Source organism: Lithobates pipiens, unplaced genomic scaffold, assembly GCF_037356315.1.
Source record: "Lithobates pipiens isolate NorthernLeopardFrog02 unplaced genomic scaffold, aLitPip1_a1.2 Scaffold_59, whole genome shotgun sequence".
In the NCBI taxonomy this organism is placed as follows: Eukaryota; Metazoa; Chordata; class Amphibia; order Anura; family Ranidae; genus Lithobates; species Lithobates pipiens.
Genome location: NW_027507880.1, coordinates 3,602,302 through 3,619,515, shown reverse-complemented (window position 1 = coordinate 3,619,515; position 17,214 = coordinate 3,602,302). Strand labels below are relative to the sequence as shown.

Below are 17,214 nucleotides of genomic sequence, written 5' to 3'. Positions count from 1 at the left end.
CCAGCGTTGCGGCGGGCATCGTGATTGACAATGGATCTACATTGGGGGACATTTTTTTTATTATTTAATAAAGTAATTGTCAAACACTGCCTCCTATCTTTATTTTTGACACTTTTTTTGGTGATTGAGTAGCGGTACAATGTACCCTTATTCATTCATATAGGAGGGCCCCCTGCCCACAGATCCCCACAGCCACCCCACCCAGGGTTGTCGGGAAGAGGCCCTTGTCTGATCAACATGCAGCACACAGTGCATTGTGGGGCGTTTGGCAGGTGAATATCCCACCAAGCGCAATGCAAATTAAATTGTTGGTTGAACAGGCGAATTTCGCGCTGAACTTTTGCTCAGCTCAAACTGTTCACCCAACTCTAGTCCAGTGACATATGGGTATGTGGACAGGAAGTGGTTAAACTAGAACTAAAGGCAAAACTTTTTTTATGTTGCATAGAGTAATGGGGGGGGGGGGGGGGTTATAACCCCTGTCAGTTTTATTTTTTACATTTATTACTACTTTAATACTGCCTTTATTTTATTAATAACATGATCACCGGTTCCCAATTCGCTGTGACACAGCGGCCGGGTGGAAATGCTTAGCCCAAGCAGGGAAAAAAACATACATGTACATGCCTGCACATGCCAACCTGCTGCAGTTTATGTATTGTGTGTGGCTGGTTGGCAAGTGGTTTGAGTCAACCCTGTTGTCAGTGGAGGATTCTCCACTGACAGCAGAATGTAAGCAAAAGAGCTGCAATTAAAAAAGAAAAAAAAAAACAGCTTGGAGATCTAATTCATACCCCTATGGGGCCTGTCATTGGAGGATCTCCTGCTGACAGCAGGGATGGGTCATTGGTTGTTAAGATGCTGGGGAGTGCACTGTGGCTTGTATGGGAGGGTTGCAAGAAAAAAGCCACTCCTCAAGAAAGGCCACATGAGTCATGACTGAGCTTTGCCAAAACACACCTTGAAGATTTTGAGGCCACGTAGAAAAAGGTGTTCTGGTCAGATGAGGCTAAAATTTAACTATTTGGCCTCAACACCAAACGATATGTCTGGCAGAAATCCAACACAGCTCACCATACAAATAACACCATTCCTACAGTTAAGCATGGAGGTGGTAATATCCTGTTATGGAGGCGTTTCTCTGCACCAGAGGTTGGAGCACTTGTCAGGATAGAAGGAACTATGGATCGGGCAAAATGCCTTCAAAATTCTTGAGGAAAATCTGCTGCTCTCAGCCAAAAAGTTGTCAATGGGAAGAAGGTTTACCGTCCAACATGACAATGACCCATAGCACACAGCAAAAATGACCTCACAGTGGTTGGACGATAAAAAGGTCAATGTCCTTGCATGACTTAGTCAGTGAGACCTAACCCCCATTGAAAATTGGTGGTCACTTATTGGATGGGGGGGGGGTCAGAAAAACCCATTGGTGGTCTTAAATAGCAGAGGCGCCCATTGTGGTGTGTAATGTGAATATGGTGTGTCTAGGGATGGATCATCATGTTTGACAAACCCCGCAGAATGCCATATCACCAAAAAGATGCATTTTGTGGTTCACAAATGCCACTGCCTCCGTTTATAGTGATACACAAAGGTTTGCGGCTTCCTGGTTCCTGGTTCCTGGTTCTAAGTTATACCATAGCATGCTTGGAGTTCACTTCAAACTTTATTTATTTATTTATTTTATATATATATATATATATATATATATATAATTTTGAATTTTTTTTTTTGTATGGAATATATTTCCACATGAACACAGGTTGTCACCCAAAACTACAAACCAAATTTTTGACTTTCGATACAATTTAACCCTTTTCTTAACATCTTTCTATGAAAAGGATATGTACTCAAACTGAGTGTTAAAATGATTGCATGGAGTTCTGCTTTAAAGGTTAATAACTTCTCAGAATTTTTTATATAGATATTTTGCAATCAATTCTCCCTTCTCTAAAAGCTGACGGAGCCTAATCGTGCCTTGCACTGCGTAATCCTTCAGTGCTCTGTTGTCCATCACAGCTCTACATCTTGCTAAGGGAAGGTGAAATATGTAAACTGGGAGGTAGTTTGCTTTTTTTTAATCCCTGGATTGAAGCCAAAGACAATAACCGGTATATAAGACAGAACTTGTGCTTTTGTAAGACATTGTCAACATGGAGAACAAGCTTGGAGTATTCCTTGTGCTACTCAGCGTTACCTGTTTCTGCAAAGCTGTTAACACCTGTAGTGAGTATGAGAAGTATCAGAAGATGAAAAGTGACATGATGTGGCTTCCATTCTGATAAAAAAAAAAAAATCTAATGGATCTCCTTTTTTTTTTTTTTTGCAGATGTTCCAGACACCAAAAAGTCTTATGTCACCAGCCTGGCCATCAACATGGCTCGTAGCGTGGGGCCGTGTGTCCCCCCTGATCCCAGTGTTCTTCTGGCACTTAACCTGGGACAGGTCAAGGATCCTACAGCCCAAGACATCCTAATCGATCAGTTGAAAAATGATGCCGTGGATAGAGTGTCAAAAAGTAAGTAACTTTCATCTCTCCTTCCTTTAGCTGTCCATCAAGCTATGCAGTGGAATAACGTCCTTACAGGATGTCTCTAATTTACAAGCCGACCTTAGTGCTCTGTCTAATTGGGAAGCTAAGTGACAAATGTGGTTTAATGTTGATAAATGTATACTTAAGTTATGCACTTGGGGGGTTAGACTATGCATGCGTCGTACATACTAGGGGGAGTACAACTGGAGGGATCCATAGTGGAGAAGGATCTGGGGGTTTTGCTAGATCATAAGCTCAATAATAGCATGCAATGCCAAGCTGTGGTTTCCAAAGTGAGCAAAGTCCTTTCTTGTATTAAGAGAGGTATGGACTCCAGAGAGACATATCATTTTGCCCCTGTACAAATCATTAGTAAGACCTCATCTGGAATATGCAGTTCAGTTTTGGACGCAAAAAGAAAAAGGGGGCGCACCGACCTAGTGCATTACCACTGATAGAGCATTAAAAAATGCTCTATCAGTGGTAATGCACTAGGTCAGTGTGCCCCCCTTTTTCTTTTTGCTTCTTTTAGTTTCTGAATACCCATTATTCTGAGGGGGGCTGCAAGACGATAGACACTACCATGTGAAGCTGGTTACACCACACATTGAGGACCTTGACACCAGAGAGCAGGAGAAGTTTTTGCTTTTCTTCCTTGTGTTCAGTTTTGGACACCAGTACTCAAAAAGGATATCAGGGAACTGGAGAAAGTGCAGAGACTGGCAACCAAACTGATAAGAGGCATGAAAATGCTATGAGGAAAAATTAGAGGAACTGAATGTATTCTCTCTTGAGAAGATGAGATTAAGGGGGATATGATCATCATGTACAAATACATAAGTGGCCCATATAGTGTACTTGTTGTGTTATTCACTTTAAGGTCATCACAGAGGACAAGAGGGGCACTCTTTACGTCTAGAGAAAAAAAGGTTTTGCCTCCAAATACTGAAAGGTTTCTTCACAGTAAGAGCTGTGAAAATGTGTAATAGACTCCCTCCAGGGGGGGTTCTGGCCAGCTCAGTAGATTGCTTTAAAAAAAAAAATGGATTCTTTCCTAAATTTACATAATATAAGGAATATTTTCCCCTGCTGTAGCAAATTGGATAATGCTTTGCTGGGGTTTCTGCTCCTTCCTCTGGATCAACTGTGGGTGAAGGATTGTGTATGTGGGATTGTATAATTATTATTTTTTTTGGTTGAACTAGATGGACTTGTGTCTTTTTTCAACCTGACTAACTAACTATGTAACTGTGTATATTTTTTGTAGTACCAATGCCTCTTTCAGGCAATATTGTTATGGTTTGTTCTCTTCCCTTTCCCTCCAGTTCTCCTGCTGAATTTAGCCAAAATTGTCCACAGGGGGGCTAGAAGAAGGGATCAAAAAGTTATACCAACTTTGTAAATGTTGGTTTGGCACTGTCAATGTTCATCCTGCTGCCTTAGGCATTGGCCCACATGTGATATTATGGTCAATTTTTAATTGCGATCTCTGCTCTTTTTGGGTAAATCTCCCTTCACTTACTGTCCTAATAGAAGAAAAGACAAGGGCAAATCCTACTTTTTGTTGCTGGAACAGAACGTGAGTGGTACCCCTTCTCACATGACAGCAATTAGAAGGTGAGGGGTACGCCTTTCCACGCCTTCGATTTTATTGAAATCTTTATTGTAAGAATCTTTTGTAAAAAAAATCAATGGCAGATCTGTCCTGGGTTGTGTAAGAGGTGTTTGTATGAATCAGACACAGTCTTGCAATTACGGTATGTAGAAATGTTCTCTGCATTAACCTTTAGGGTTTTCCAGCCATACAGGAATTGTTACTATCAACAGACATTAGATGAAGATCCAATTTTACTTGGATTGAGAGAGGATGCACTCTCGGTAAGCGCCCCCCTGACCCAGCTATTTTTAGGAAAAATTATTGATCTACAATATATTTTCTTTGATTATTGCTATTGTTTACTCAAAGTAAAACCCAGAGTTTAGGGTGCATTTAGTGCTTAACCATGACTATTGTATACCAGATGTGTCTTACTTACTTATTGATACCATAACCTACTTTTAACTGCTACATCCCTCTTAACATAACCCCAGAAATTGAGGCCACACCAATCTGGAGTAAACATGGCCGTAGCAGCCAATTATCTTTATTTATAAAATATCAAATAATTAACATAACGGAATAACGTAGTAAGGCACTTCCTCCATTAAACTCCACCCGTTGGTCGATGCAGGACAACCCACCAATCATACCATCATACCCATTAACCACTTCCCGACCAGCGCACGACGATGTACGTCGACAGAATGGCACGGGCAGGCATATTGGCGTACATGTACGTCCAATATTCGTTGCCGCCGTGCCATCGGGAGCGCGCCGCCGGCGGTGCGCTCCCGCGCTGGTCGGGACCCACATGAGTCCGGTCGCGGGACCCGCGGACTCGATCGCCGCGGGCATCCCCGCGATCGTCTCACGGAGCGGCCGAATGGAGGAAATGCTGTATAAACAACATTTTTCCATTCTGCCTAGCAACTAGTGACGCTGATCTCTGCTCCATGTGATTGGAGCAGAGATCAGTGTACACTAAATGAAAGCCCAACCCCCCCACAGTTAGTAACACACCCCTAGGAACACTTAACCCCTACACTGCCACCCACTGGTTAACCCTTTCACTGCCAGTGTCATTTACACAGGAATCACTGCATTTATATAGCAGTGATTACTGTATAAATGACAATGGTCCCAAAAATGTGTCAAAAAAGGCCGATGGGTCCCCCACAATGTCGCAGTCACAATAAAAATCGCAGATCGCCGCCATTACTAGTAAAAAAAAAAATAATAAAAAATTATTAATAAAAATGCTATAAAACTATCCCTATTTTGTAAACGCTATAACTTTTGCGCAAACCAATCAATAATCGCTTATTGCGATTTTTTTTTACCAGAAATATGTAGAAGAATACGTATCGGCCTAAACTGAGGGAAAAAAATGTTTTTTTATATATTTTTGGGGGATATTTATTATTACAAAAAGTAAAAAATTATGCGTTTTTTTCAAAATTATCGCTCTATTTTTGTTTATAGCGCAAAAAATAAAAACCGCAGGGGTGATCAAATACCACCAAAAGAAAGCTCTATTTGTGGGAAAAAAAGGACGTTAATTTTGTTTGGGAGCCACGTCGCACGACCGCGCAATTGTCAGTTAAAGCGACGCAGTGCCGAATCGCAAAAAGTGGTCTGGTCTTTGACCAGCAAATTGGTCCGGTCTGAAAGTGGTTAACGGCACTGCGGAACCTAAAACTATAATAGGCCTCCAGCGGACATGCTGGATCAGAAGCAAAAACACTGCCCACAGTGCACCTGATAAACAACATCCGCTAAACTACTGTTAGCTGTACCACCACCCACGGGTACCATACCACGATAGGTCCCGAATTTCCATATCTGGGGTAAATCCTTCATCCGCACAGACCAACACCATGCCACTGCCACGATATCCCCTGCTCTGAAAATATAACCATTAATAACACAACAAACCCCCCAAAATAAGGGAGGGAGGGTGGGAAGCTCTCTCCTCCTGGCAGACTGAGCAGGGGAGGAACCACCCACTCTGCAGAACAACTCTGCTCCTCCCCTCTACCACCTTTCCCCCAATCCTGATCTGCCTTTTCCCCATACAGCCTTCCTACATCCACCCTGTTAACACTATCATGCCCACCCTTTGCTTATTTTTTCTCTCTTTTGCTCCGGGCTCTCTTGAACACTTGCCTGAAATAACCGTGGCATAAACAGCTATGATTGTTTTATGGAGAAAATTTATCTTAATGCCGCGTACACACGATCGGACTTTCCGGCGGACCAGAGTCCGTCGGACAATTCGATCGCATGTGGGCTCCAGCAGACTTTTTCAACCCCAAAGTCCGGCGGACCAAGAAATAAAACATGTTTTAAATCTTTCCGCCGAAAGTCCGCTGGACCCAGTTCTGTTGGGAAGTCCACTCATCTGTATGCTGGTCAGATGGACCAACTAGTACGCAACGGCAACTACCCGCACCTGCTCGCGAGAATGTTGCGCTAGTTCTTGGCTACAGGTTACTGTAAACCAGGCCTTTGGGATGGATTTTGTGGAGACCCCCACGCCGTTTTTCAGCGTAGGGGGTTACCCTTAAAATCTATACCAGGCGACGGGGCTCGCAAGGTGTCAATCTCGCCGATGAAAGTGGCGAGATTGACTTCCTTCTCTAGTCCTGTTGTACCTGGGCGGCACAGTGGTGTAGTGGTTAGCACTCTCACCTAGCAGTAAGAAGGTCGCTGGTTCAAATCCCAACCAGGACACTACCTGCCTGGAGTTTGCATGTTCTCCCTGTGCCTGCGTGGGTTTCCTCTGGGCACTCTGGTTTCCTCCCACAATCCAAAGACATGCAGGTAGGTTAATTGGCTTCTGTCCAAAATTGGCCCTACTATATTACGAAAAATCAATCAGCGCTGAACACAATAAATAAGTGAAATAGTGAAAAAATGCAGCTAGAATACTATAGGTCAAAATACCAAATCCCACATTACAAAGTAAAAAAGTAACAGTACAGCGCAAAATAAATAATGTAAATAAATAGATAAATAACACTCAATTAATATAGTGCATAAAAACACAAAAGTCCATAAGTGAAAAGAAAACAGGTGTAGTTGTCAGGAAGAATCCGCTTGTGCAGTGTGTCTTCAATCAACATAACAAGTGATGATGTGATCCCTTCACTAAGGAGCAAGATGGACTCTCACCTCAAATAATGGACCCCTGATATATCAGACAGGTCAAAAAACGCATGTTCCCATCATGGGTAAATCACAGCATTCAGTAGACATAACGGGAGTACTCCAAGAATAAATCCTTTTCCGTATCCGCAAATGAATATGATTCCATATAAAAACATAAAAAACAAATTTATTAAAACAGAAACAGTAGTAAGAAAGGTACACTCACATTCTGGTGCACTGATCTCCAGTGCTGAGTGCTGAGCATAAAAACAAATGCAACACAACGTCCATGCGCGAATCAGTGTAACAGCTTGCGGATGACGTCACGGCTTAGGTCACGTGGTCCGTACGCGTTGCGTCCCCGAAAGTAGGCAGGACTTCATCAGCGGCGACGGCGTGACGTCGGACAGCCGCTTTTAAGCTAGTACACTGATAATAAGCCAATGAGAGAGAGGATAGTGCGCAAGACAGTTACCCAGAGACACACGCATCAAGCGTGACTCCGGAAGCCAAATATACGCCTAATCAATTACAGGAAAGAGAGGAAATAATAAAACCAATATAACAGAGGAATGAGCATGATTTGTGCCTTTTCAGTAGCAATATACATACACTACACCTCCAGTTGCCCTCAAATGGAGCGTATAAATATAAGGGAGACCGAAACTAACTAAAAAAGTATATGGTGAATTACTAACAAACACAATCATGCAGTATTTAGCACTGAAGTGGGGACACATATATGTCTCTCAACTCATCAATGCAACCCTGCTGACATAAAATAAAATAAAACCACAAGGCCGCCGACGCCATCAACAAGCAACACTGATCCGTGCATGGGAAAAACAGTTTATACAAAAAATATGAAAAAGAAATATAAAAAAGAAGAAAGAAAAATAATAATAATAATAATACATAGTTAATAATCAAATGAAAAAATAAAAAATAAAAATAAATATAAAAATAAAAATAAAAAAATATATAAAAATAAAAAAAAATAAAAAGAATGTAAATAATAAATATATATATATATATATATATGGAATTAACAAAACTATCTATCCGAAATGAAGCAATTTAAATCAAAATCAACGTTCAAGCCACTCGGGGCGAGAACCCTTGTTTCATGAATCCAATGTGACTCACGTCTACTTAATTGGCGTATGAAGTTGCCTCCACGCCAATGTTTCGTAACCTTCTCTATCCCCCAGAAACTCAAACTTTTGGGATTTTGAGCGTGTACCAGTTTAAAATGACGAGACACATTGTGTGTCTTAAGACCCTTCTTGATATTATTCACATGCTCGCCTAACCTCACATGGAGGGGCCTGGACGTCCTACCAATATATTGGAGGCCACATCCACATTGTAGCATGTATACCACCCCTACCGTGGAGCAAGTGATAAGTTGATCGATCTTATACTCCCTATTGTTACTAGTGGCAATGAAAGATTTTCTCTTTTTTATGTTACATCTGGAATGTTTGCATGCTGTACACCTACCACACGCATAAAAGCCCGACAGAAAGGAAAAAAGCCTGCTGTCAGTTTGCACAGGAGGATCAATGACACTAGGGGCTATCTGATCACGTAACGAAGGAGCCTTTTTATATATGAAAGAGAGACGTGCAGGTAGGAGAGGTCCTAATACCCGGTCCTGTTTCAATATAAACCAGTTTTTAGCGACCAATTTTTCGAATTTCTTGTGCTGTACATTATAATCCAAGACCATTCTGAAGTTGACACCTCCACCTATTGGTTCTTTTACTCTATCTCCTAATAGAAGAGATCTATCCAACTGTTGGACTCGAGCTACTTCATGATCAAGGCCAGATCTATCATAGCCTTTTTCCTGGAATTTAGAGGATAAAATTTGAGCCTGAAGCGCAAAATCATCCACATTAGAACAGTTACGCCTCAATCTTACATACTGTCCTCTGGGGATGTTGCATAACCAAGACATATGGTGGCAACTCCCCAGAGGAATGTATGAATTGCGATTGGTTGGTTTGAAATAATTTTTTAATGACAAACCATCCTTGTCTTTACTAATCTCCAGGTCCAGGAACACCATTCGTTCCTGACTGATATTCCAGGACAACTGGATGTTCTTATCATTGGTATTCATAGTCCCAATAAACTTATCCAGATCAGCCCGGTCACCATCCCATATCATGATCAAGTCATCAATAAATCTTTTGTAGCAGATTAATTCATGGGGGCGGTTACGAAAGACAACATCCTCCTCCCAGTGGGCCATAAATAAATTGGCCACACTGGGAGCGAACTTAGCCCCCATGGCAACCCCCCTTGTTTGTAAATAAAACTGATGATTAAACCAAAAATAATTGCCCTACTATATGAATGGGGACGTTGGATTGTGGCTCCTTGAGGGTAGGGACCGATGTGAGTGTGCAATGTACAGGGATAGGGACAATTGTAGACACACACTCAGGTTGAACTGGATGGACTGGGGTCTTTATTCAACCATACTAACTATGAAACTATGAAACCTGGAGTCACGTTCAAAATGAACAGACTTTAGTCCATGTGTGGTCAAGTCCATTCATTTTGAAAGTCCATCGGTCCTCCGCCAAAAGTCCGATGGGAAGTCCGTCGGACCTAGTCTGCCAGAAAGTCCATTCGTGTGTGTGCAAGTCCACTCGTTCGGAAAGTCCGGCGGACCTCCGCTGCAAAGTCCAACGGATTGTCCACTGGACCAAGTCTGCCGGAAAGTCCGATCGTGTGTACGTGGCATTATTCTTAAAAACTTAAAATAATCTCATGGTGGGAATGCCTGCATTTGTTTCTGAAATGGGAATAAAAATATTAATTCAAATAATACATTCTGATTAAAATATGGACCTAATGAGAATAAATGTACCCAAAAAGCTGCCTCTACTGCCACATCCCCATTACATTTGTCTGACGGTGCTGTTGCTCCATGATAATTTTTACAACTATATATGCCTATTTGATTTCAATTGTTATCCTCACGGATACATGATAGAAGAGAGAGTCTCCAGTGTTCTCATGTACTATGTGTCTATTATGGCGTTCTCATGGAGTTATACACACATCAGTTTTTGGATATATTGTACGTTTTTTTTTTTTTACCCTCAGGTTCATAGTTTAGTCAGAATTATTTTATTATTAATAATAATAATGTTTTATTACTATTTTTTAATCCAATTGATTAACTGAAATGGTATGCTTTATTATCCACATTCTCACATTTGTCTGAGGTTCTTGTATAGTGATTATCTATTAAATGTTATCCCCACATACATTTTTATACTTCCAATATTATTGGCCATTGGGTATTGGGGATATTGTATTGATATTGGATTGATATGGAGATGTCTTTATGTCTTTTCTAGCCCTAAAGAAGGGGCATTCTTAGATCGCTGTTAAATACTTTTTGGATTGACCTGACTTTTATTGTTGTAAAGTTGTATCTGGACCTCTTGGCAGTGGTGTGGCGCTTCAATTTGCATTTTTGTTACAATGAATTTTCGGGGTTTATGAAGCACCTCTTCACCAGTAGTGATGGACGAACTTCCGACGGGACGTTTCGCGAACGCGAAACGCGAACGGACACAAACGTTCGCGAAAACGACCGTTCGCCGCGGGCTCCATTGACTTCAATGGGAGGCGAATTTCGCAAACCTTTAGGTCGAATTTGCGGCCACGGGGTAATTATTAGGGGGTAGCACGTAGTCCCACCACCTGGACAATAGCATAATACATGTATGAGGTGAATTTGGGATCGATAACTACAAGCATTTTTTTTTTATTTGGGAAATTGTTCTGACAATTCAGGACTATGGAGCTAATGAAGGCAATGGAGGAGAGGGAAGGTCAGGGACCAGGGTAGGCAAACAAGAGGGTGCAGGAGATACAGAGCACTGACAGCAGCACCGTAATACAGAGCACTGACATCAGCACCGTGACATACAGCGCTGACAGCAGCTCCGTGACATACAGCGCTGACAGCAGCTCCGTGACATACAGCGCTGACAGCAGCTCCGTGACATACAGCGCTGACAGCAGCTCCGTGACATACAGCGCTGACAGCAGCTCCGTGACATACAGCGCTGACAGCAGCACCGTGACATACAGCGCTGACAGCAGCTCCGTGACATACAGCGCTGACAGCAGCTCCGTGACATACAGCGCTGACAGCAGCTCCGTGACATACAGCACTGACAGCAGCTCCGTGACATACAGCGCTGACAGCAGCTCCGTGACATACAGCGCTGACAGCAGCACCGTGACATACAGCGCTGACAGCAGCTCCGTGACATACAGCGCTGACAGCAGCTCCGTGACATACAGCGCTGACAGCAGCTCCGTGACATACAGCGCTGACAGCAGCTCCGTGACATACAGCGCTGACAGCAGCTCCGTGACATACAGCGCTGACAGCAGCTCCGTGACATACAGCGCTGACAGCAGCTCCGTGACATACAGCGCTGACAGCAGCTCCGTGACATACAGCGCTGACAGCAGCTCCGTGACATACAGCGCTGACAGCAGCTCCGTGACATACAGCGCTGACAGCAGCACCGTAAGCAGCCCCAGGAGGAAGTCAGCACAGCACAGGGATGGTGTGATCCCCTCATAATAAGAACCCCCAGGAGGAAGTCAGCACAGCACAGGGATGGTGGGAGCCCCTCATAATAAGAACACCCAGGAGGAAGTCAGCACAGCACAGGGATGGTGGGAACCCCTCATAATAAGCAGCCCCAGTAGAAATATGACACCGCTCAACCTCTTCAAAGAGGAGGGTAGGGGCATATAGTACGGTGTGCTTTTTTGGGTCAGGGAAGTGAGCCAAATGAATTAAGAAGGTCTGTGTGCTTGATTCCAAAAATTGTTTATAGACATATACATGGTCTACTGATCACATGTGTTGAATTCCTCCGAGATCCATGCCTCATTCATTTTTAGAAATGTGAGGTAGTTAACACTGTGGTGAGCTAGGCGAGTACGCTTATCGGTCACAATCCCCCCTGCTGCGCTGAACGTCCTTTCGGACAGGACACTGGATGAGGGGCAAGCCAACAGTTCGATTGCAAATTGGGCAAGCTCTGGCCAGAGGTCAAGCCTGCCCACCCAGTAGTCTAGGGGTTCATCACTCCTCAGAGCGTCCACATCGGCCGTTAACCCAATGTAGTCGGACACCTGACGGTCTAGGCGTTCCCTGATGCTGGATCCGGATGACACCTGTCGATGGGTCGGCTGAAAGAATGACCTCATATCCGAAGTCACCAACACATCTTCAAACCGGCCTCTTCTTGCAGGCGCTGTTGGATTGGTACCCGCAAATCCTTCTCTGGGAGTGGGAATTGCTCCTCTGCCAGCGCACGCAAAAGCAGAATGCAGCATTTCTCGAAGCAAGGCCTGGAAGTGCTGCATTCTGACAGCCCTCTGCGACGGCGGTAACATTTCCGCCATTTTGTGTTTGTACCGGGGGTCTAAGTACGTTGCCACCCAGTACTGGTCCTTGACCCTCATGCTTTTTATACGGGGGTCCCTATTAAAACACTGGAGCATGAAGGCCCCCATTTGCACTAAAGTGGAAGCGGTGTGGTGGCCTGGCTCCTGCTCATCATCCAGGATAATGTCGTCCTCTTCATTCTCCTCTCCCCATCCTCGCACAACAGGGATCCCAGAAAGGTTTAAAGCATGCTCTTCTTGCTCCTGCTCATCCGCCCCGGCACCATCCTCCTCTGACTCCTCATCAGACTCCTGTTGTTGACTTGTCTCAGATAGAGTAGCCCCCCCTGGGAATTCATCCAGCATTGCGACTTCCTCATCTTCCCGCTCCTGCTCCTCCACAGCCTGATCAATGACACGACGCAATGCACGCTCCAGAAAGAAGGCATAAGGTACCATGTCACTGATGGCGCCATGGCTGCGACTGACCAGTTTGGTGATCTCCTCAAATGGCCGCAGAAGTCTGCATGTGTCGCGCATGAGCAGCCACTGGCGCGGTGAAAAAAAACCCAGCTCCCCAGAACCGTTTCTTTCGCAGAGTTCATACAGGTAGACGTTAACTGCACGTTTCTGCTGGAGCAGCCTATCAAGCATATAGAAGGTTGAGTTCCATCGCGTCGGGCAATCGCAAATAAGACGTCTGACCGGCAGATGGTGTCGCCGCTGAATGTCAGCAAGGCGAGCCATGGCCGTGTAAGATCTTCTGAAATGGGCCGAGATTTTCCTTGCCTGCCGCAAGATGTCCTGGACCCCAGGGTATTTGACAAGGAATCGCTGCACGACCAAGTTTAAGACGTGTGCCATGCACGGCACGTGCGTGATTTTGCCCTGTTTCAATGCGCTAAGCAGATTGGCACCGTTGTCACACACCACTTTACCAACTGTCAAATTGAGCGGTGTTAGCCACTCATCTGCCTGTGAACGCAAAGCTGAAAGGAGTGCCGGGCCAGTGTGGCTCTTTGCTTCCAGGCACAACAGACGCAGCACGGCATGGCAACGTCTCACCTGGCATGTGGAATAGGTTCTGGGGAGCTTGGGCGGTGCAGTGGAAGAGACGCTAGCAGCGGAAAAGGAGGAGGCAGCTGAGGAGGAGAGGGAGGAGGATGGAGTAGGAGGAGGAGAAGAAGAGTCAGGCCTGCATGCAATCCGTGGCGGTAAAACCAAATCTACACGGGTGCCACGGGTTACATGCTTGACGGCCGTCAGAAGGTTCACCCAGTGGGCAGTAAAACTGATATACCTTCCCTGCCCGTGTTTGCTAGACCACGTGTCTGTGGTCAGATGTATCTTGGCACCGACACTGTGTGCCAGAGATACATTCACTTGCCGCTGAACATGGCCATATAGCTCTGGGATGCCCTTCTCTGAGAAATACTTCCTTCCTGGGACCTTCCATTGTGGTGTTCCAATGGCCACAAATTTGCGAAAGGCCTCCGAGTCCACCAGTTTATATGGCAGTAGTTGGCGGGCTATGAGTTCTGACAAGCCAGCCGCCAACCGTTGGGCAAGAGGGTTATCCGGCGTCATCATTTTTTTACGCTCAAACATTAGGCCCACGGAAGCCTGCCTTTTTGCAGAAAAATGTGAGCTTGGCGTGATGGAAGGTGGAGTGGAGGACAATTGTGAGGAGAGAGGAGAAGGAGAAGTAGAAGACGAGGCTGGACGGTGAGAGCCTGCAGTGTGGCTTTGTGTGTTCCGTTGCTCCCACTGGGCTCGGTGATGGCTGCTCATGTGCCTTCTTAAGGCGGTCGTCCCTAGGTGAGTATTGGGCTTACCGCGACTAACGCGTTGACTGCAAAGATTGCAGATGGCAACGCTATTGTCAGCAGCGGACACGTTAAAAAAAGCCCACACTGCGGAGCCATGTGCCGGTGTCCTGGGAGCGCCAGATGTGACCGTACATGGTCGATGACTCGCTCCTGATACATTTGCAGTCTGCTTTGTCCCTGCTGTGCAATGTAAGTCATTGCTGCTTCTCCTCCCTATCTGCTGGTCCATATCTCCCTCTGAACTCCCCTCCTCTTCCTCTCTTGTGGGCACCCACGTGACATCACTAGACACGTCATCATCAACGTCACCTTCCCCACCGCTATAAGTAGAGTAGGCAGCAACACCGGGGACCAACCTCCTCCTTGGGCTGATCTGGGTACTGGCGTCAGACTGCTGAGTAGCGCTTGTTGCTACCTCCTCTTCCTGATCCAATACCAAGAGTGGCTGCGCATCAGAAATGTCCTCTTGATATGGATCGGAAAATAATTCCAGTGACTCAAGCGGAAGGTATGTGGTGGTGGTGGTGGTGGTCGTGTTGTTGGTGGTAGTGTCTTTGGGGGTGCACATAGCAGAGAGTGAAGAAGAGGGTGCAGATCGAGAGGATGAGGAGGGTGCAGAAGAGTAAGGCTGAGCGAGCCACTCAACCAAGTCTGGTGCATCCTTTAAAGTAATTGAACGCACCTTCTGCAACTTCCCACTTTGGCTCAAGCCTGTTGCTCCTGCCCTACCCCTACCACCCCTGCGGAAGGGCCTGCCTCTTCCTCTGCATGTCATTTTTTAAATGACCCTGTGACAAAACTCTTAGTCCCTATACCGCTGAAGGACTGCTGCAGTATAGGTGAGCGGTCAGCAGTGGTGCACGTCAACCCTATCTATTGTGGACCTATAGCGGTCCTTACAGAACAGCAGACTGTACCGCACTCAAGCCTATGTACCGTAGCACCCTATACCAAGTTACCAGTCCTTATAAGAACTTTTGTGGACCAAGCAGGTTGTGTATTAGTGTTTAGCAGACTGTACGTCAGTCCCTATACCGCTGAAGGACTGCTGCAGTATAGGGCAGCGGTCAGCAGTGGTGCACGTCAACCCTATCTATTGTGGACCGATAGCGGTCCTTACAGAACAGCAGACTGTACCGCACTCAAGCCTATGTACCGTAGCACCCTATACCAAGTTACCAGTCCTTATAAGAACTTTTGTGGACCAAGCAGGTTGTGTATTAGTGTTTAGCAGACTGTACGTCAGTCCCTATACCGCTGAAGGACTGCTGCAGTATAGGGCAGCGGTCAGCAGTGGTGCACGTCAACCCTATCTATTGTGGACCGATAGCGGTCCTTACAGAACAGCAGACTGTACCGCACTCAAGCCTATGTACCGTAGCACCCTATACCAAGTTACCAGTCCTTATAAGAACTTTTGTGGAACAAGCAGGTTGTGTGTTAGTGATTAGCAGACTGTACGTCAGTCCCTATACCGCTGAAGGACTGCTGCAGTATAGGTGAGCGGTCAGCAGTGGTGCACGTCAACCCTATCTATTGTGGACCGATAGCGGTCCTTACAGAACAGCAGACTGTACCGCACTCAAGCCTATGTACCGTAGCACCCTATACCAAGTTACCAGTCCTTATAAGAACTTTTGTGGAACAAGCAGGTTGTGTGTTAGTGATTAGCAGACTGTACGTCAGTCCCTATACCGCTGAAGGACTGCTGCAGTATAGGGCAGCGGTCAGCAGTGGTGCACGTCAACCCTATCTATTGTGGACCGATAGCGGTCCTTACAGAACAGCAGACTGTACCGCACTCAAGCCTATGTACCGTAGCACCCTATACCAAGTTACCAGTCCTTATAAGAACTTTTGTGGAACAAGCAGGTTGTGTGTTAGTGATTAGCAGACTGTACGTCAGTCCCTATACCGCTGAAGGACTGCTGCAGTATAGGTGAGCGGTCAGCAGTGGTGCACGTCAACCCTATCTATTGTGGACCGATAGCGGTCCTTACAGAACAGCAGACTGTACCGCACTCAAGCCTATGTACCGTAGCACCCTATACCAAGTTACCAGTCCTTATAAGAACTTTTGTGGACCAAGCAGGTTGTGTATTAGTGTTTAGCAGACTGTACGTCAGTCCCTATACCGCTGAAGGACTGCTGCAGTATAGGGCAGCGGTCAGCAGTGGTGCACGTCAACCCTATCTATTGTGGACCGATAGCGGTCCTTACAGAACAGCAGACTGTACCGCACTCAAGCCTATGTACCGTAGCACCCTATACCAAGTTACCAGTCCTTATAAGAACTTTTGTGGACCAAGCAGGTTGTGTATTAGTGTTTAGCAGACTGTACGTCAGTCCCTATACCGCTGAAGGACTGCTGCAGTATAGGGCAGCGGTCAGCAGTGGTGCACGTCAACCCTATCTATTGTGGACCGATAGCGGTCCTTACAGAACAGCAGACTGTACCGCACTCAAGCCTATGTACCGTAGCACCCTATACCAAGTTACCAGTCCTTATAAGAACTTTTGTGGACCAAGCAGGTTGTGTATTAGTGTTTAGCAGACTGTACGTCAGTCCCTATACCGCTGAAGGACTGCTGCAGTATAGGGCAGCGGTCAGCAGTGGTGCACGTCAACCCTATCTATTGTGGACCGATAGCGGTCCTTAC

General features: G+C 45.5%; 1 protein-coding gene across 1 annotated transcript in view; it reads left to right on the top strand.

The window, feature by feature from the left end:
- Positions 1-2,005: 2,005 nt before the first annotated feature.
- The window catches only part of LOC143958182 (cobalamin binding intrinsic factor-like), a 49,594-nt gene continuing 34,385 nt past the window's right edge, over positions 2,006-17,214 (top strand). Inside the window, exons 1-2 of the mRNA XM_077467654.1 lie at positions 2,006-2,226; positions 2,330-2,518. Of these exons, the coding sequence (XP_077323780.1) occupies positions 2,154-2,226; positions 2,330-2,518 (262 nt within the window). The 5' untranslated portion in view covers positions 2,006-2,153. The remainder of the gene's footprint in view (positions 2,227-2,329; positions 2,519-17,214) is intronic.